Here is a 19,500-nt window from a genome sequence, read left to right on the forward strand (position 1 = left end):
CTTAAAAAAGAAAATGTCTTCCTTTCTAGATAATTTAACATGGTAAAATTATTATTATAAATTCTGTGTTTTACCATTTCCAGTAAGTTTCTAATAATGTAGAAACTATCTTGTCAAGGTAGTATTAAAGAAAAAGCAGAAAAAAAAAAAGAAAAAGCAGAAATTTAGATGGTTCTAAATACAGGTATTTAAATCATCATGTACTCAGGCTGAAAAAAACAAACAAGAAAATAAACAGATTAAATTAGGTGCAGAGAAGAATTAACTCCTAATTGGACTGAACTGATTCTGTTAAACCTGAACTGGAATTTCAATTCTAACTCTCTCTATGTGTGTACATTTGAGTTCCCTCACTCCAGGGAAAAGGCTTCACGCTGAAGTAGGGGTTACCTTGTGTAAATGCTCCTGGAAAGTGAAAACAACTGTTCTCTCAGGTTTTTCCTAGATGTTTCTACAGATGGAAAGGCTTATGCCACTTAGAAAGGGTACACCTACAGTAACTGTGCCACTCGCTAGCATTACGATGCAATCAAACAGATGCTGCCTGTTACTTTCTAAATGAGACCATGAAGGGAAAAGTCAAAACCATGTCCTAATTCAAGTGAACTATGCCAGTCTGGCGATGGTTTACAGGTAAATAAACATTCCCACTGTATTTAACATTCTATAAACTGTTCTATGATGTTGCATTGGAAACATCTGTATCAAACATTATGCATACAAGCAATATAAGTAAAAATATATACTTATACAAGGGAGATGTGTAAGTATAAGGGAAATAATCCTTTCCACTGAACTATGGATAGCTATAAATTCAGGAGAGTCTTTGGGCACTTGGTTAAGTAACTACACAAACATACTACATGAGCTAAAACAAAACTTAACCTTGAGATAAAATGTAAACCACCCTAGTTTCTACAGTCACCTTGAACCAAACTGATGTCATATTAATAAACATCTCAGTATGACTGTAACGAAAAATATAATTACAGTATTACACTGCATTATGATTAAAAATTAGGATACCACTCTGATCTCAACCACATGGATTAATGCGACTGACCACAGAGAAATGCAGTTCATTGTTTAGAGTCCCAGAATTTGGGATTTAGCCTGATTTAGTCTCTCCAGCTTCCAAATACAACCCAACTCGTAAAGCAGATTAAGAAAAGATACTGAGGTCTTAAAATAACCATATGATATGCATATTATAGAATGGTCCAGATATTATTAACTAAATAATGTTCAGCTTTAGCATGACTCTGACAAATACCATTTGAATGTCACTTTTTTCTAGGTTTTAGTTCTTCTCCCAACACTTATGCTAAATCATTTATGTAAGGAATGCATCAATAGACTTTTAAATTACTCTATAATTTATCATTCTCATCATGACAGATTTTCTCATAATTGGACTGCTCAAAAGACAAACACTTCTGCTAAGTCCATTTATACTCCATTTAATTTATTCCTTCAACATGTAATTACTGAGTACACACTGCGTCAATTACCGAGTTAGCAACTGAGAATTCTCCACGTGCAATATACTAAAAGCTCCCAAACCATCAGTGTTTTTACCTTCATTCAGGAAATATTCATTTGGCACCTATGATACACCCAGCCTTGCTGGGTATTACTACTCTGGTTCACGTTTTTACTAGCACAAGATTTATACTTAAAACACCAGCAATTTTATATTTAAAACTCTAACATAAGAGGTTCAGGGTGCCATATAACTCATAACTCATTACTGTGAAACGGGGTTGGGGGTTTGAGAAGGTCGTGGTGGTCAAGATCCGTTAAGTACCACAGTTCTGATTTTATATTAAATAGCCCTTGAAATGCATGACATTCTACAGCTAATTGTTCTTACTTATCTGTGTAAGGTACTGCAAAGAGTCTTTTGAATCATTACCAAAAAACCTAAACCATAGTAACGAAGACCTTAATAGTCTTATATTCTAGGCATATTATAGCATAAGTCAACTATCAACCAGAACACGTGTTCCATTTCTTAACCATGCCAGAAGAATGTATTACAATTGAGAAATCATCCCCCGCCCCACAACCTTTTTAAAGAAACTGAGCTTATCATGCACAACTAGAAAGAAAATGCATATGGGTGCCTGGCTGGCTCAGCGGGTGGAGCACGGGAATCTTGACCTCAGGGCTGTGGGTTCAAGGCCCATGTTGGGTATAGAGATTACTTAAAAACAAAAAAAGCTTTAAAAAAAAAAAAAAGCATGCACAACTCGAATCTGTCACTTGAAATAACAACAGTGACATAACAATGATAACTGTACCTTTGTGTTATCTATTATACTATGTATGCACTGTACACTATTATTATAAATTGCATATGTATTACATATACTATTATGTAAAGAATAATGCTGAGCCATGTGTTACAAAACAATACTGAATGCTGATTCTTTCTTATGGGTCGTAATCTCAGTAAGATGGAAAAACAGAGACAGATAAATAGATCTGTAACTTACACTCTACAGGTGAGAGAACTAAAAGTCAGAAAGTTTCGGGACTTGTCCTTGGCCACACAAGTGGTGAAGGCCAGGGTGAGGGGTGAGTCAGGGTACAACCGGCACGACATACAAAGTTGTCTCCCATCACATCAATGAGAATGAGTATTACCCTGTTGTTACATGTGATTTACTGGGAGGACAGGATAACAATTCTCACTTACTCTGAAAACTCAGATGAATGGAGCACAAACCATGGCTTTTACTGTCTTTCAGCAGAGAAATAAATACCAGAAAACTTGTATCAACAAAAACCATTACAATGTTGCTGCTGCCTGTGAGTAGTCAATAATACTAACATTCCTCGAAAGTTTAACCGAGGTCAGTTTAAAGGAGTTCTGTGCTGGGGACAAGAGGAATTAATCAACTGACATGCAGATAAACTACAAAGCACAAAGGACACTACTTTGGAGTATAGCTTTGTTTCCCTTCAGAGAAATGCTTTGCGGGGATAGTTCTACCCACCTTCCCACTCTCTGTTTGGACTCTTGGCGGCGCCACAGGGACTGGTGGAACTCCTGCATTCCAGATCTATCTGCTCTTGCCTCTGCCGCTGTTCTTCCAGGAGTGCGGATTCGTGCATTGCTTTAATGTGTCGCTGGTAGAGGGCATAGCCGCTCACTGGGGTTCCAATCGGTATGTTACATGGGGTACAGGAAACCTACAGGAAGAAAAAAAAATCTAAATACGCCAATGACAGACATAACATTGAAACCCTCTGTTGCAAATAACGCTTATTTCTGCAACATACTGGTTGATGGGATTTTGCCATTTTTTGGTCAAACTAATCTTCAAGTATGAAATACTTCAAGTGCTGAACATTTACTTTCAGAACACAATATAAATCACAGAAGTTGTGATAAGAGATCTAAATCAGAAATTGAAACACGGTGGTCTGCTTTTAACTTCCGATGGTTTAACCCCTGGTAGCAGGGCCCTGACGCCTAGGCCTCCCCTCTAGGTTCTCTAGGTATGCACACCACTTCTGCGCACTGAAATGTCATCTATATGTTAATGGCTCATCAATTTCTATTTGTAAGACCTTTGCTCCAAGTCCCATACTCACAGCACGGCTACCTAACACCTCCAGGCGGGTATCTGAAAGCATCTCTTAACAGAACTGTTCATTTCCTACATTCAATGCTTCTTCCGTTACCTCCGTCTTAGGAAACGGAACTTCAACAGCTGAGACCAGAAACCCGGCAGACAACCTTGACTGATTCGCCTCACCTCCCACAACCAACTCACTAACACAACAGGACGGGTGTTGAATGTTACCTCTTCGGACAGGCCATCCCTAACCGTCCCTCCCCGTTCTCCTCCTTACGGCAGCCCTGTTTCTTTCTTTCAGGGAACACAGACAGCGCTTACAATAGCACAATTCACAATAATATGGCTGTTTTGTTTATTTTCTGTCTCTCTCATTTCAGGAAGGAAAGAACCCAACCTGTTTGGTTCAATACTAAATAAACAGCCTCTAACACAGTCCATTACTTCATGAATACAAAAAATTCTGGGGAAGAGTAGAGATCTGAGTTTTTCAGAACCTATTATCTAAATAAAGACTTCCACAGTGTTTTTCACACTCTAAGTAGAATTTTTCACTGAGCCCAAAACATACACAGAATTTTCTTGCCTTTGTGCTTTGGCTTGTATGTAAACATGGCTCTTCCTCCTTTTTCTATAAAGCCAAATGAATTGTTTTGGTCCAACCAAAATATTATTTCTTATGCAGAGTCTTCTTTAGTTGTCTCATTAAGAAGGAAGCTCTCCTTCCTCTGAAATGACCATACTACATTTTTAAACTTAACAGAGCATCACATTTTGATAATCCATTTTAAGTTTTATTATAATATTTTTCTATGTCTATCAAGAGCAATCTCTATGTTTTTTGAAGTTAGAGATTACAACATATAAATATTCCATACAGCATTAACAATGTTGTCTTGAACTGGGCAGACACTTAATAAAAGTCCATTCGAGTAAATCAATGAATGAACAAATGTTTAATGATTTTTTTTTGGAGTCTATCATAAGCACACACTTAACTTTTATCAATTATCATGTGAGACAGAACAAATTTTTATCCCCTCTAGTGAAGCAAGAGCGAAAACATTACTAAGTAAAGGAGCAACACCCTAGTTTGGAATTCAGTGTCAAAAGAGAGTCAAACTTGTAGAGATTACTAAAGTAAAATGTAAATAAAACTAAATTTGGAATTGTATACTGAAGTTAGCTGTAATCTCTAGAATTCATTCTAAAGGTTCAAAATTTATTTATGTATTTATTCTGCTACTGTCTTATAGGAAAACAAAACAAAAACAAAGCTTACAGATATTTATGGCTAAAGGATTATATACTTCTTTGATGGTTTTTTTTTCCCCTGAAATGGAAATCAACACTTCAGTCAACCATCACAATGAACCCATTTGAAAAAGCAAACAACTGAATGGCTGAATGGCTAAACAAAATGTGGCATATACATACAATGGGATGTTCTCAGTCCTCGAAAGGAAAGGAAGGAGATTATGACGTGTGCTACCACCTGGATGAACCCTGAGGACTTTATGCTGAAACAAGCCAGTCACAAAAGACAAATACCCTGTGATTCCACTTATATGAGGTATCTAGCCAAATTCACAGAGACAGAAAGTAGAATGGTGGTTGTCCGGAGCTGGGGAGAGGGGAAAGAGAGCCTTGTGCTTTAATGGGAAGAGAGTTTCACTTCTGGAAGATGAGAAAGTTCTGGAGATCTATTTCACAACAACATGAATATACTTAGCACTACTGAACCATATTAAAAATAGGTAAGATGATAAATTTTATGCTGTGTGTTTTGCACCATAATTTTTTAAAGAAATCAAGTACTGATTAAAGAGGAGAAGAAACGTCTCTGAAGGTCTTTGTTTCTCATCTTTACTTCTCTACTCACTTTGAAAACTTACCATTGGCGGGATAACGGCAGCTCTGTGCTGAAGCTGCGGCAGGTCCAGTGGATTTGGTTTTATTGGGGATGAGACCAACAGAGATCCAGGGGGGTTCAACAATGAAGGCTTTGAGTCCATAGGAAACATTCTGCAATTGGCAATAAAAAAAGATAAAGTATTCATACTTAAGACTTTAAATGTAAAATCATAATTCCCCCCCCTTTTTTTTAAGATTTATTTATTTTAGAGAATGAGAGAGGAAAAAAGGAAGGGGAATGGAAGGGGCAGAGGAAGAGAAAATCTCAAGCTGACTCTGCACTAGGCACAGAGCCCGATGCAGGGCTCGCTCACACAACCCTGAGGTCACATCATGAGCCCAAATGGAGTCCATCACTTAATAGACTGCACCACCCAGGCACCCCTAATCATAATTCCTTCTAAGTTAATATGTATGTGCACACACAACACATCAACCTTAGAAGGTATCTGAACAGTAAGGAAAAGGGGAATCTATAATGCTAATTTCCCCGGTAAAGATTATATTGATTTATAGTTTGAAATTTATCTGCATCTAACCATCCAGTCTGAATAAATTCCATTATACAATACCAGGTCCTAATCTACCACTAACATGGATTACGAACTAATTACCTGATACAGGATGTTTTGCCAGGATCATAGACTATTTTTTCAAACATCTGCCCACCACCATTCTAAAATTGAGAATTTCACCCCAAATTCCAGACTCCTGGTTTCTCACCAAGAATGGAAAGAAATGGCCACACAGAAGCGGCATGGCCACGCGGCATCCGCATGCTGAACGTGCAGCAGCTGCCCTTTCCAACGGCACGTGCTGCTCTGTCCCCCGGAGCCCCCACCATCCTACACTCCGCCTGCTTCACTCAGTTTCAGCACCTCCACTAGAGTTTGTGACACCCAGTATGTGAACTGGGGGGATTATGCGCTAATGCCATACCTTTCAGGCTGGATCAGACTTTCCAATGTTATTGGGGGAAGATGAACATTTTAAAAAATACAACTGATAAGAAAATTAGAATGTATAAAAGAATACAACATTTAACGTGAAGAATAAAGACGGTATTAAAGATGTAGAAAAGTGAAAGTGTTATTTTAACAGTTTGGATGTGATGTAGACACACAGCATTACTCAAAGACCACCATGTATTTATAAGGAATTTCTAAATTTTAGGACTACTATCATGTTCAGCTCTTAGGATGTTCCTCCTTGAAGATTACCATCATCCTAATTTTTCCTTCATTTATAAATAGAGTTACTAAAACCAATAGTGGAAAACACAGACAATCCTCATCTTAGATGAAGAGAATCTGGCTCTCCGCTGAGTGGCTTATTTGCCTCTTTCTTATTAAAAAGTGGGCGGTCAGGGTTCGGGGGGGAGAAAAAAAGAGTTGAACTGAGTTTCTGATTAAATGGTATTTTAGTCAAATTCATTTCTAGAAAGTGTGCCAATCAAATGTTCTACTGTGATCCTAGGTGATTCTATTTCTTTCATGGAGAAGGAAATCCCAAGGCAAGTACATATATTAAATAAAGCAGTATCTCTTCCTATAATTTTATTGTCATTGTTACTGTAATTTTTATAAAAACCATAAAGGTAGGACAGATTTTTATATTATGAATTTAATGACTGAAAGTAGTTCCATATTAATCTGTATTATATATATTTTAAATTAGTAATCTAAAATTTTAACTGCTATACAAACTGATCATATGATTACCACAATCTTGTATTTAAATTATACTTCCTAAAATATTTTCAGAACACATAAGATGTTTCTCCTGTCAACATTTTCTATCATCTAATACACAGGTACAGCAGGCCTGGCTCTGAGGCCGTATGGTCTTGACGCAAACAAGCCAAGGCCTCTTGCCTCTGCCTTCACCACCACATCCTACCACTTCTGACACCAGGAATGGCAGTCATCCAGGGCTCAGATCACAAACTTTGTTAGATGAAATCCCCTTCTTCGCTACATATGAAATGCATGTAACAACCGATGTAGAAAAGCATCCTTATCTTTTTCATTGGAAACAAACGATCGCACAATTGTTCTCGGTTACTGAAACAGACGAACGGCTTCATGACCCAGTATGAAAAGCATGGGGACCACCTCTAAGCGGCTGCTATTCATACGGGAATAACCCCCGCAGCCAGCACCCTGTGACTCGGTCAGCCTCCGCCAGAGCAAAGCACAGGGTAATCGCAGAGGAGCGAGTCTCACCTCTGCCTCTCGGGCTCTCCATCCACATCTTCGTCCGCACTGCAGGTGGCGCTAGAGTCATTGTCCGACTGGGGCTCCGGCCTCTGGGCGCCTATCTGCTGGGCCACCACCAAGTCCTCATCTCTAGGTTCCGTCTTCTCGCTGGCTCTCTCTAGGTCTCTTTCTTTGGTATCACCTTCGACTTTAGATGGGTTGTTTTCCGGCGCCCTCATCTCGACGTCTCCAGAGTCTGATTTGGTCGTCGTGGGGAGATCGAGAACGGAAGGCACTTCAGCGCTGTGCTCCTGACGCTCAACGTCCATCGGCTCTGCTGCCTCCGCGGGGATGCTGTCGCTCGCCTGCGTCTCCACACTTTCACTTTCCACGGGTTTTGCACTCTGAACTGCGGAGGAGGGAGATGCACTGGGTGCAGGTTCCGTGGTGGACTCGAGCTCGGCCCCAGGTTCGGTGTTTCCTCGAGAAGTCGCATTGTCAGTGCTATCCTCGCTGGGCTTGACAGCTTCAACTGGTGAAGGAGAAGGAGCACTTTCTGTATCAGAACTATTTTCAGCACCTTAAAGATAATGATACAGCATAAAAATCTGATAATGAACATGTTTCAGGTGGTGACAGAAGCCATGCTTGAAAGTAGTTGTTTGGGACGAATGATACTCCTTAGATGGCCTCAGTGAAGTCTTAAGGCCATTGGGAAGCTAGAGTGTTTGTTCACAGAGCATGAAAGGGAGAGGTCAAATGGTGCTCACCTTCTGAAACTGAAAGCATAAGAGCTTTTAATATCTAAAAATAATTTATATGAGGGGCACCTGGCTGGCTCCATCACTGGCACGTACAACTCTTGATCTCAGGGTCGTGAGTTCAAGCCTCACGCTGGGTGTAGAGATTACTTGAATAAATAAGAACTCTTAAAAATATTTTTTAAGTAAATAAATATAAATGAATGAATGAATGAATGAATGAATGAAATTTATATTACTTTATATTAAAATTGAAAAATGAAGACAGATGCAAAACCAAAACTAAATAAGAAGCCATTCCCATAAAATGGTATTTGGTTTATTTCTACCAGCCTGTGGCTGTGCTTTTCCTTTGACCCAAGAGGTCTGACAGTCTAAAACAGCACCATCCAACAGGAACATAATATGAGCTACATCTGCCTAAAATTTTCATTTTTCCAGTGGCCACATTAAAAAAATAAAAAGAGATAAATTAGGTTTAACAACGTATTTTATTTCACCCAATAGGACTGAAATACTATCTTTTTAACATGTAATCATGTAGAAATATAGTAATATAGAAAACTAGTAATAACATTTTTATTTTTGGTACTACATCTCCAAAATCTGATTACATTTTACATTTTCAGCCCATCTCAATTTGGACTGGCCACATTTCAAGAGCTCAATAGCCACATATGTCTAGTGGGTACTGCACTAGACAGGAAAATTCCAGAGTAACATTACATGGACTTTTAACTTAACATTGTAACCCTGACCTTTCCCCACATCCTTGGTTTCACTTGATATAAAATACAGTTTTAATCTTTGACATCTTTACTCAGGTATTTCAAAGGAATCACAAATTCGGTATTTCCTACACTAGACTAAGTCCGTGGACTTTTCTGTTTTTTACTAATTAAACCAGAAACCTCTAAGGGATAATCTTTTACTTCTCCTCTCTTTAATCCCCATATCCTATGCAGACAAGCATCACAGATTTTCTCTCTAGAAACATCCCCTGAGTCCAACCACTTGTGTTCAACTGCTCGACTGCCCCTGTAGTCCAGAAGCAACTCTCCCTATCTTCCACCTCAGACCAGTCTCTACAACGACGCCAGAGGGAGCTTTTTAAAAGCCAAATCTTACCAAAACTCTGCTGCTCCAGTATTGTCTTCATTCCTGCCACACGGGCCTCATTTTCCACAAAACCTCACAGAAAAAAAGCTACTTAATGTTCAAAGCCAAAACCCATTCAAAACAAAATTTAAGTTTCAAAAGCCAACAACAACTTGCAGAAAAAAATAAAACGAAATCTACTGTTTCTGAAACTCCTGGAAGGTACAGAACTTCCTCAGCTTAAAATAGAAGTGTCTTCAAAGGAACATATTTAAGCAGCTCTAATTACATACGAAATTTAAACTCTGGTAATTTAAAATAAAACAAAAAGCGAATGAGATGGAGAAAATATTTGTGTATACAAAGTATGAACATGTGTAAGATATTATATATAAAGAGCTACTAAAATCACTGAAAATTCCCACTTCGAAGCACTCAATTCACAAAAGAAATCTACAGAAACTTTAACAGTAATGCAAATTGAAATGAATTAGGAACTTTTAATTAGCAAAAACTCAAGAAAATATTTACTTTTTCGGGAAGTGGTCATTAACTTGTTCAAGCGACAAAAAGTATTTTATTTCTGTCTTATGTTTCTTGGGTTGACATTCTTTTCTACCGGGGCTTCTAGCAACATTAATTCTTTTTACACAAAAGCATAAATATGACATATGTGAGTCAAACTCATTGCAATAAAGAGAAATGGAATCAATGATACTAACCAGACACATACAGGTGGCAGTGACATTGATGCACAGACAGTGTACTGATGCCGGGCTGCCATTTTATTTTATTTTTAAAATTTTATTTTTATTTATCTATTTTTTATTTGTTTTTTTGAGAGAGAGCGAGCGTGAATGGGGGGGAGGGGCAGAGGGAGAGAGAGAATCTCAAGCAGGCTCCATGCTCAGTTCAGAGCTCGTTGTGGGGCTCAATCTCACAACTCTGAGACCACCACCTGAGGCAAAATCAAGAGCCAGCCGCTTAACTGACTGAGCCACCCAGGCACCCCGGAACTGCCATTTTAAAGATCTTCTGCTTGTAGCAACAGGACCATCACAGGTGCTACATACATATTTGTTGACTGAATGAATAAATACATTGTGCTCAAGCATAAGGTCTCTATGAAAACACTGAATATACCCTTTCCTTAATGAAGCAATTCTTAAATGACTAAGCTAATAATTAGATAATTTGAACTAGTAGAAGTCGCAACTAAATTTAAGATTTTAAGATACCTTCACTGTCTTCTGGATTTTCTTCTTCATTAGAAGCTTCGATATCTTCATCCTCCTGAGCAGAAACAGTGGAAGCTACACTTTCGCACTGGGACACGTCTCGTTCTTCCCGGGGCTTTCGTGAAGTCTGAAGGAGCAAAAGAGCGTTGAATTATTTATGATTTAAATAGCTGAAAGGAAACAAAAGAAAACTCTCACATCTGAAGTAACACAGAACACAGATACACACACACTGAACGAGAAGGCTGCCTGTCTGACAACTGTTCTGGTGGATATTCGGTTGCCTCTACGGAACCACTAACTGGCCTTCTGTGTGGACAGATCGGTCTCATCAAACTGACCAAAAGTTACATTTGAACCTTTTTCCAAACTACTTGCCACCATACATGTACCAAGAGCCAAAATTCACAAAATTCTTGCTATTTTTCCCTCTCCAAATAATGTATTTTTCTAATAAAAATAACATGCACTTGTTTTCTACTAAAAATAAGATATTCATTGGAATGTGGAGGACACAGAAAATTGTTAAGAAAAATAAAACAGGGACGCCTGCGTGGCTCAGTGGGTTAAAGCCTCTGCCTTCGGCTCAGGTCATGATCTCAGGGTCCTGGGATGGAGCCCCGCATTGGGCTCTCTGCTCAGCAGGGAGACTGCTTCCTCCTCTCTCTCTGCCTGCCTCTCTGCCTACTTGTGATCCCCCTCTGTCAAATAAATAAATAAAATCTTCAAAAAAAAAAAAAAAGAAAGAAAAACAAAACAATAATGGCTCATAATTGCACCAGCCAGAGATTCTGACTATACTGATACACTTCCTTTCAGTCTTTTATCTGCGTGTATGCATATATGTTTATGTATAGTACATGTAAATAAAACTAGGATTGCCCAATGTAGTTACCTATCCCACTCATTATAAATTCTTCAAAAATGTTATATTTATTGATGATTCCATAAAAACACTCTGTACCAACAGATATTTAAAATTCTCCTATATTAAGGTATTTAGGCAATTGTAAAGTTTTGCGCTATTAATAATGCTGCAATAACCATCCTTCTCTAACAGGAAGAATTATGTGCTCTCATAAGCAACAATGGATCATCAGTGTCACCAATCATCACTGATGTTACTGAACTGCCTTTGCTATTATGAGGACAAATTCCCTTTTTCTTTAACAGGATCTTCCCTTCTGCAAACAATGTGTGTACATAGAATTGCTCATTCTTCTACTGGGATCACAGATCTGTAAGAGCATACGTGTACGTATTTAAGTGTAAGACATCAGCTATTTATTATATTTTTAATCTCATGTTGCTAACTATGAAACTTAAGGTCTCCTGTCTTTGCAGACCTGAGGATCCCAGCCCTGACACTGCTCTGTTCTCTGCCTCTTACTGAGCCTATACTATACTCACCGGACTTTAGCTACAGGCCCCCCGCCCCAGAGACACTACTCACAGAGGAAAATAAATTATTGCTAAACCAATTGTTAAAATTCTATGCTAGGATCCAACCTAAAAGCAGTAACTAAGTCAAGAGAAAAAAAGCACATCCCAGTGTCCACCGTAGAACTAGATCTAATTCTGAGGCTAAAAAAAAATAATCACTACGTTCCTCACAAGAACGCAAGGAGAGGGGCGCCTGGGTGGCTCAATGGGTTAGAGCCTCTGCCTTCAGCTCAGGTCATGATCTGAGGGTCCTGGAATCGAGCCCCACGTCGGGCTCTCGGCTCAGCAGGGAGCCTGCTTCCCTTCCTCTCTCTCTGCCTGCTTGAGATCTCTGTCGGTCAAATGAATAAATAAAATCTTAAAAAAAAAAAAAAAAAGAACGCAAGGGGCAAATCCTCTGGCCATGCTCTTTAAAAACCTTTAGAAAGACTACGAAGACTGCAATACTTTTAGGCATTAGATAGTCGCTCTTACAGGGATTTTTCCAGTGTCAAAGCTATACCCCTTCTTTGCCAATATCTACCCATGCTGTTTGGCATTTCCACTGATGAATATAGAAGAGACAGTGTTTCACCACCACCATGTGACATTCCTCTGTTCACATGCAATCATCTTCTATTTCTCCAAGTATTTCCTTCACTATATGATAGTACTCACTAATTTTTATTTTTTTTAAAGATTTTATTTATTTGTTTGACAGAGATCACAAGTAGGCAGAGAGGCAGGCAGAGAGAGAGAGAAGGGGAAGCAGGCTCCCTGCTGAGCAGAGAGCCCGATGCGGGCTCGATCCCAGGACCCTGGGATCATGACCTGAGCCGAAGGCAGAGGCTTAACCCTCTGAGCCACCCAGGTGCCCTAGTACTCACTAATTTTTAATGTAATAATTCAAACCTATGGAAATGTAACACCTATATATCTTGCACTGCATTTTAATAGATATTAGACATTTTGTCATGTTTTCTTGAAACCTTTTTGAAAATGACATAACACTCTAGGGGCACCTGGGAGGATCAGTCATTAAGCGTCTGCCTTCAGCTCAGGTAATGATCCCAGGATCCTGGGATCGAGCCTGGCATGGGGCTCCCTGCTTGGCAGGAAGCCTGCTTCTCCTTCCCCCACTCCCCCTGCTTCTGTTCCCTCTCTCGCTGTGTCTCTCTCTGCCAAATAAAATTTAAAAAAAGAAAAGAAAGCAAATGATAAAACACTCTAAAAAAAAATGGAAGCCTACCATCCCTGTTATTTCCATTGTAATTAAAATGATTAGAACAAGAAGTTTTAAAGACATTTGTGATGGGTAATTTTACGTGTCAACTTGGCTGGGCTACAGCACTCAGACATTTGGCCAAACATTATCTGGGTATTTCTGTGCAGGTGTTTTTTAGATGAGATGAACAAGCAGATGACCCTCCAGAATGTTGGGGGGGGGGGTGCTTCACCTAATCAACTGATGGCTTTAATAGAACTAAGACTCATGGCTCCCTGCTCTCCCTCCTCCATCCCCACCCCCAGCAAGAAGATAACCTGTCAGCAGATCACCTCTGGACTTCAGGTGCAACTCTTTCCTGAGTCTCCAGCCTGCCACCCTTCACCATCGGATCCAAGCACTCACAATCACAGGAGCCAATTTCTTTTTTTTTTTTTTTAAAGATTTTATTTATTTATTTGACAGACAGAGTTCACAAGTAGGCAGAGAAGCAGGCAGAGAGGAGGAAGCAGGCTCCCCGCCGAGCAGAGAGTCCGATGTGGGGGTCGATCCCAGGACCCTGGGACCATGACCCAGCCAAAGGCAGAGGCTTTAACCCACAGACCCACCCAGGCACCCCAGGAGCCAATTTCTTAAAATAAATAAATAAATAAATAAATAAATAAATAAATAAATAAGGGGAATTGATGAATAAATAAATAAATAAATAATAAAATAAATAATGAATGAATAAATAAATTAAATTAAATTAAATTAAATTAAATTAATTTTCTCTCTCTCTCTCCACACACACACACTGTTGGTTTTGTTTCTCCGGAGAACCCTGACTAAAAACATGTCTGATTTATTCTTTACTTGATTTTCTCCCCAAACATCTTAAATAGTATTTGATAAAGTCAAGTCTCTTGTCAGCAGACCTTTTGTTATGTTTGTTTTCTTCCCTTTTAATTGCTACAACACATTTTTAACCTTTACTTCATTTTTTTTTTAAGATTTTATTAATTTATTTGACAGAGACACAGCGAGAGAGGGAACACAAGCAGGGGGAGTGGGAGAGGGGGAAGCAGGTTTCCCGCCGAGCAGGGAGCCTGATGTGGGGATCAATCCCAGGACCCTGGGATCATGATCTGAGCAGAAGACAGACGCTTAACAACTGAGCCACCCAGGTGCCCCTACATCTTCATTTTTAATGTTAAAAGGTCTTTTGTATATAACTTTTTAAATCAATGTCAAACTTCATACACTCTTATTTACTAAAAGTGCAAACCCTAACAAATTTAAATATCTACCCTTTTATTACCCATTCTATCCTTCTTCAGTGAGTCTCAAAATGTTCTGGTCTAAGGATATAGCACTCTTAAAAAGCATTCAAGACCCTAAGCAGGTTCTATTCATGAGACAGATATAATGATACTTATCATATTTGAATTAAAGCAAAAACATTTAAAATATAAAAATAACAATACACCTGTTACATGTCGACATAAAAAGATTAATACAAAATAACTATATTCCAAAACAAAAGTTTGATAATTTAGTGAAAAGTAGCTTTTTCAATGTTTGTAGAAATTTCTTTTAAAGTTTATCTTCACAGAAAACAGCACAATTTTCAAATGTGCTTCTACATATAATCTAATCTGCAGACACAGTATTATTTTGGCTGAAGTATACATATTAAAAAAAAAGTCTGGGGGGCCCCTGGCTGGCTCAGTCGGTAGGGCATGTGACTCTTGATCTCAGGGTTGTGAGTTCAAGCCCCACCCATGTTAGGTGTGGAACCTACTACCAAAAAAAAAGTCTGGCCTCACAGAGATATGTAGTTGAAAAGGGAAGCATATTTTAACAATCTTTTCAAATGACCATGGTTATTATTCTTTGGTATTGTACCAAAATTCAGCAAGTAGTCATCTCTTAAAGGGTAACTGCAATATGAAATCTGAAACCATATCAATAAATGTTTTGTACTCTATTAAAATCCATTTATCTATCTTAAACTTTGATGTATTAAAAAGTATTTTGTACATCCTCTATCCATACATAACATCCATTGTGACATCACAAATTGGTCATCTGGAAATTATGGAGTTACACGGATTTTTCAAATCTGCATATAATTTTACTGTTTTCAAAATATCATATTAGGGGGCGCCTGGGTGGCTTAGTGGGTTAAGCCTCTGCCTTCAGCTCATGTCATGATCTCAGGGTCCTGGGATCAAGCCCCGCATCGGGCTCTCTGCTCAGCAGGGAACCTGCTTCCCCCTACCCACTGCCTGCCTCTCTGCCTACTTGTGATATCTATCTGTCAAATAAATAAATAAAATCTTAAAAATAAATATCATATTAGTTATTATTACCACTGATCTCATCAAAAAAGTCTTTGGGTGTGAGGAAGATGTTAAGCTCACAGTGAGGAAGACAAATTTTCCAAAATTCTAATTTTTGCTTAAAAGCTTGAAGTTTAAAAGTGGCAACAATACTTCTGCTTGCTTTCTTTGAAAGACAGTCTCACTCATTTTCAAGAAAATGTCTGCCAAGAATCCAAGTCTGAAAAACCATAATTTTTCTGTCATTTTTCCAATTAAAACTGAAACTCCATAAAAAAGGGAATCTAGTTCAGCTTGAAACTCAAACAACTGCAAAAGTACTTTCCCTCGACAGAACCAGCATATTCTGGTACGGAACAGAAGAGCTTTATGCACACTTCTCATTTCATCACACACAGGTACTCAAGGGTCAAGATTTAATAAAGCTAATTTGTACTGCTTTGCCAAGGACAAGTGAAATTGGCATATTTGTTTTTAAACTGCAAATGCCCAAGATGATGAATACACTGAGTATTTAGCACAGCGGTGCCCTGCCATGACTCATGCTAAGGCACCAGCATTTTCTCTCATAACTCCTTTGACACCATCCATGCAAATCTAACACAGTGCAAAAAGTTAAGTAACATCTTAATATTTTTACAAAAACAGTTTTGGCCTCATGGAATCCTCAAAGAGCTCTGTAGACTCTGAGAGCACTAGAACTTCCTCGTTAAAGAATTTTCAATAAATTTATACTTTCTGAGGGGCGCCTGGGTGGCTCAGTGGGTTAAAGCCTCTGCCTTCGGCTCGGGTCATGATCCCAGGGTCCTGGGATCGAGCCCCACATCGGGTTCTCTACTCAGTGGGAGCCTGCTTCCTCCTGTCTCTCTCTGCCTGCCTCTCTGCCTACTTGTGATCTCTATCTGTCAAATAAATAAATAAAATCTTTAAAAAAAAATTTATACTTTCTGGTTTTATTATTTATCTCAGGATCTTTTTCTGAGAAAATGGTTTTAATACGCCCTATCAATTCATTCAACAAGGTTCACAGAACTCCAACTAAAGTTTTCAATTCAAACCCCCAAATATTTGTATTTTTCAAATCCCATCTATGGTAATTCAAAAGTACTGAACTGCCATTACTAGTAACATGATTTTTGTTCCTTGGGCAGTAATCAGAGAAAAAGGCAACTTGTGCCAAGAAACTAGCACATCCTTCACAGGTAAATATAATAAATAAAAATACAAGATACAAAGAACTCTCCCTCAAAACCAGTATTTGAAGCTCAAAAACACAGTGAAACAAAGTAACTATCAGTTAAAAACTAAATCAGTTAAAAAATAATAATAATAAATAAATGATTCACTACCTCCGATATACTCACTTTCTGTTTATGCTGCTGCAAAAGGTTGTCAAGATTGTGTCGCCTTTTATAGTTAAAATAGAAGTTTTTGCACTGCGCTTCACTTTTAGTTCCCACCATTTTGGCAATTGCTGCCCAGTTACGACCATGTTCTACAAGACCTGTATTTGATAAACGACCAAAGATTAATGAACAATCACCTGATAAAGCAAACAAGAATAAAAATCAACTTAATTACAGTATTCAAAATCATTAACACTAAAAATGTGTTTTCGATTATTTATCTATTTTAATACTTATTTAAATATGTATTGACATGAAATTCACTGACAGCTCTATTTTGCCACTCAAATTTAAAACATGCTCATTAACCGAAGGACTCAACTTTATCCCTGTTCTGTATCTCCCAGAGAGCTAGGACAACATCGGACACACAGTAAGAACTCAAACACTTGTAAACTGAGTGATTAGACACTTCTAAGTCTTTGTAAACAGTATATCAATAAAAAATTAATAAGGTACTCTTATAAAATAAGATATAACACAAAATAAATATACGGCTACATTTATAATCAGCATGTCTTCAATCCACTCACAATCAAGAAATGCCCTCAAAAAAATAAACTAGTTTTAAAAACAGCAACATCAACAAACCTGTGGTAAGACAACTCATCACAGGAAACTATGCAACCTGATACTTTTTAACCAAATAATATATATACATACGCATACCCATTTGCAAGGAATATGGGTATATAAAAACACGTACAACAGAGCTATACAGACAGCTATATACTTTAGATACAGGTGTATCCAAGCATGAATTTACAGTACAAATTTAACAATTTATAGAAAACAGTTTTCCAAGGCTGATGAAGGTAGCTTCCTTAATGACAACTGGAAGATCATTTCCAAATCCTTCTGACACATGAACAGAACTGAGAAGAGCAGAGACTAAAAACAGTCCTATGGACGTATATCTACCTGAAAAAAATCACTCTATGATGTAGCTACTATCGACTTACTCCACTATAACATTCTGATAATCAGATGAGAATAAATGTGAATCTTTTTTCTTAATGTGACTCTTTTAAAAAGTTATACCTGTAACCATGACAAGTCACATATTTCCTAATCATGGCAAATAAACATCAAATAAAAATATTTTGAACACAGAACACATTAAACTGCTGTATTTTTGGTAACCTTGGTTTATACAACTCTTAAATGTATCATTCATTATCTATTAAATAGAAAATAAATCGGAAATGTGTCATTAGGAGGTCAACTTATTTACAATAATTTCTCTTTAGAATTATAAGGTAAATACTTAACTCCAAAAAGAGTTGGCTAATCTTTCTCAAAATTATTTTATTTAAAGCACAAACTACTGTTTATTTATAAACCAACTACTTATCCTACCAGAAGTTTTACTTCAATTTCAAATCTATCTATGTTAACAAGCAACAACAGAAAAAGATTTGTAATGTTCCAGAATAAGATCAGAGCCACACAGCCATGAGTAGGAAAGACAAAATTCAAACCCTTTTCTGGCTCCAAAGTTCATGCCTTCTCCTCTGAATTGCAGTGCAATTCTTACTAATTTATAACCAAATGCCTTATAAAATACAAACTGAGGAGATAGGAACCATGCTATCAAATCCAACTTTTAAATAATAGAAAATATAGACTCTCTATATTTAAATACCCTATAAAACACTGAATCACAGCTATTCTGGAAGAGTGAAAATAGTTGACTTGCTCTCTAACAAAATGACATTCAAAATAAAACCGTGCAGAGAATCTTAAATTCCTCAAAAGTGGGCCTTTTAGCAAGGCACAGCATGATTACCTGAGAGGGCACCACCCCATCATAAAGAACTCAATTCTACCTCTAAATTCTGTTGACTACCGCAGAAGAACTTTCTTCTTTTTCCAATTAAAAAATACTCACTCCATCTGACTTATTACTAATAACCCTGAAAAGCCCATCCCAACCCAACCAAAACCCTGAAGAACCTGAAGAAGTCTAACTTACCTTTTTTAGCGACTTCCATTTCTTCTTCCGTCCATCGAGAGGTTTCTACGGGCTCTGTGGAAACTGAAATAAAGAGAGAGAACCCAGTAAGGCAGAGAAAACATTTTTCTTTTTTTTTTTTTTTAAGATTTTATTAATTTATTTGTCAGAGAGAGAGAGAGAGCACAGGCAGGCAAAGGCAAAGGAAGAAGCAGGCTCCCTGCCGAGCAAGGAGTCTGATGCGGGACTCGATCCCAGGACGTTGGGATCATGACCCGAGCCAAGGCAGCCAGTTAACCGACTGAGCCACCCAGGCATCCCAGGCAGAGAAAACTTAAGTTCATTCACAGCTTAGACAGCACCGACCTGTTCG

General features: G+C 38.1%; 1 protein-coding gene across 24 annotated transcripts in view; it reads right to left on the minus strand.

Moving 5' to 3' along the window:
- Positions 1–19,500, minus strand: part of NCOR1 (nuclear receptor corepressor 1) — a gene marked incomplete at its 3' end in the record, with an annotated part of 150,928 nt that overhangs the window by 42,078 nt on the left and 89,350 nt on the right. For 10 of the 24 annotated variants that reach the window (XM_080825869.1, XM_080825877.1, XM_080825862.1 and 7 more), the window contains 7 exons: positions 19,149–19,211; positions 17,132–17,271; positions 10,797–10,923; positions 9,589–9,651; positions 7,727–8,279; positions 5,483–5,612; positions 3,003–3,198 (listed from right to left, as the gene is read on the minus strand). In XM_080825869.1, coding sequence (XP_080681995.1) covers positions 3,003–3,198; positions 5,483–5,612; positions 7,727–8,279; positions 9,589–9,651; positions 10,797–10,923; positions 17,132–17,271; positions 19,149–19,211 — 1,272 coding nt within the window. The remainder of the gene's footprint in view (positions 1–3,002; positions 3,199–5,482; positions 5,613–7,726; positions 8,280–9,588; positions 9,652–10,796; positions 10,924–17,131; positions 17,272–19,148; positions 19,212–19,500) is intronic. The other 14 variants (XM_080825866.1, XM_080825865.1, XM_080825864.1 and 11 more) reach the window with 4 other exon arrangements.

This window comes from Martes martes, assembly GCF_963455335.1.
Source record: "Martes martes genome assembly, chromosome: 16".
NCBI classification, from domain to species: Eukaryota; Metazoa; Chordata; class Mammalia; order Carnivora; family Mustelidae; genus Martes; species Martes martes.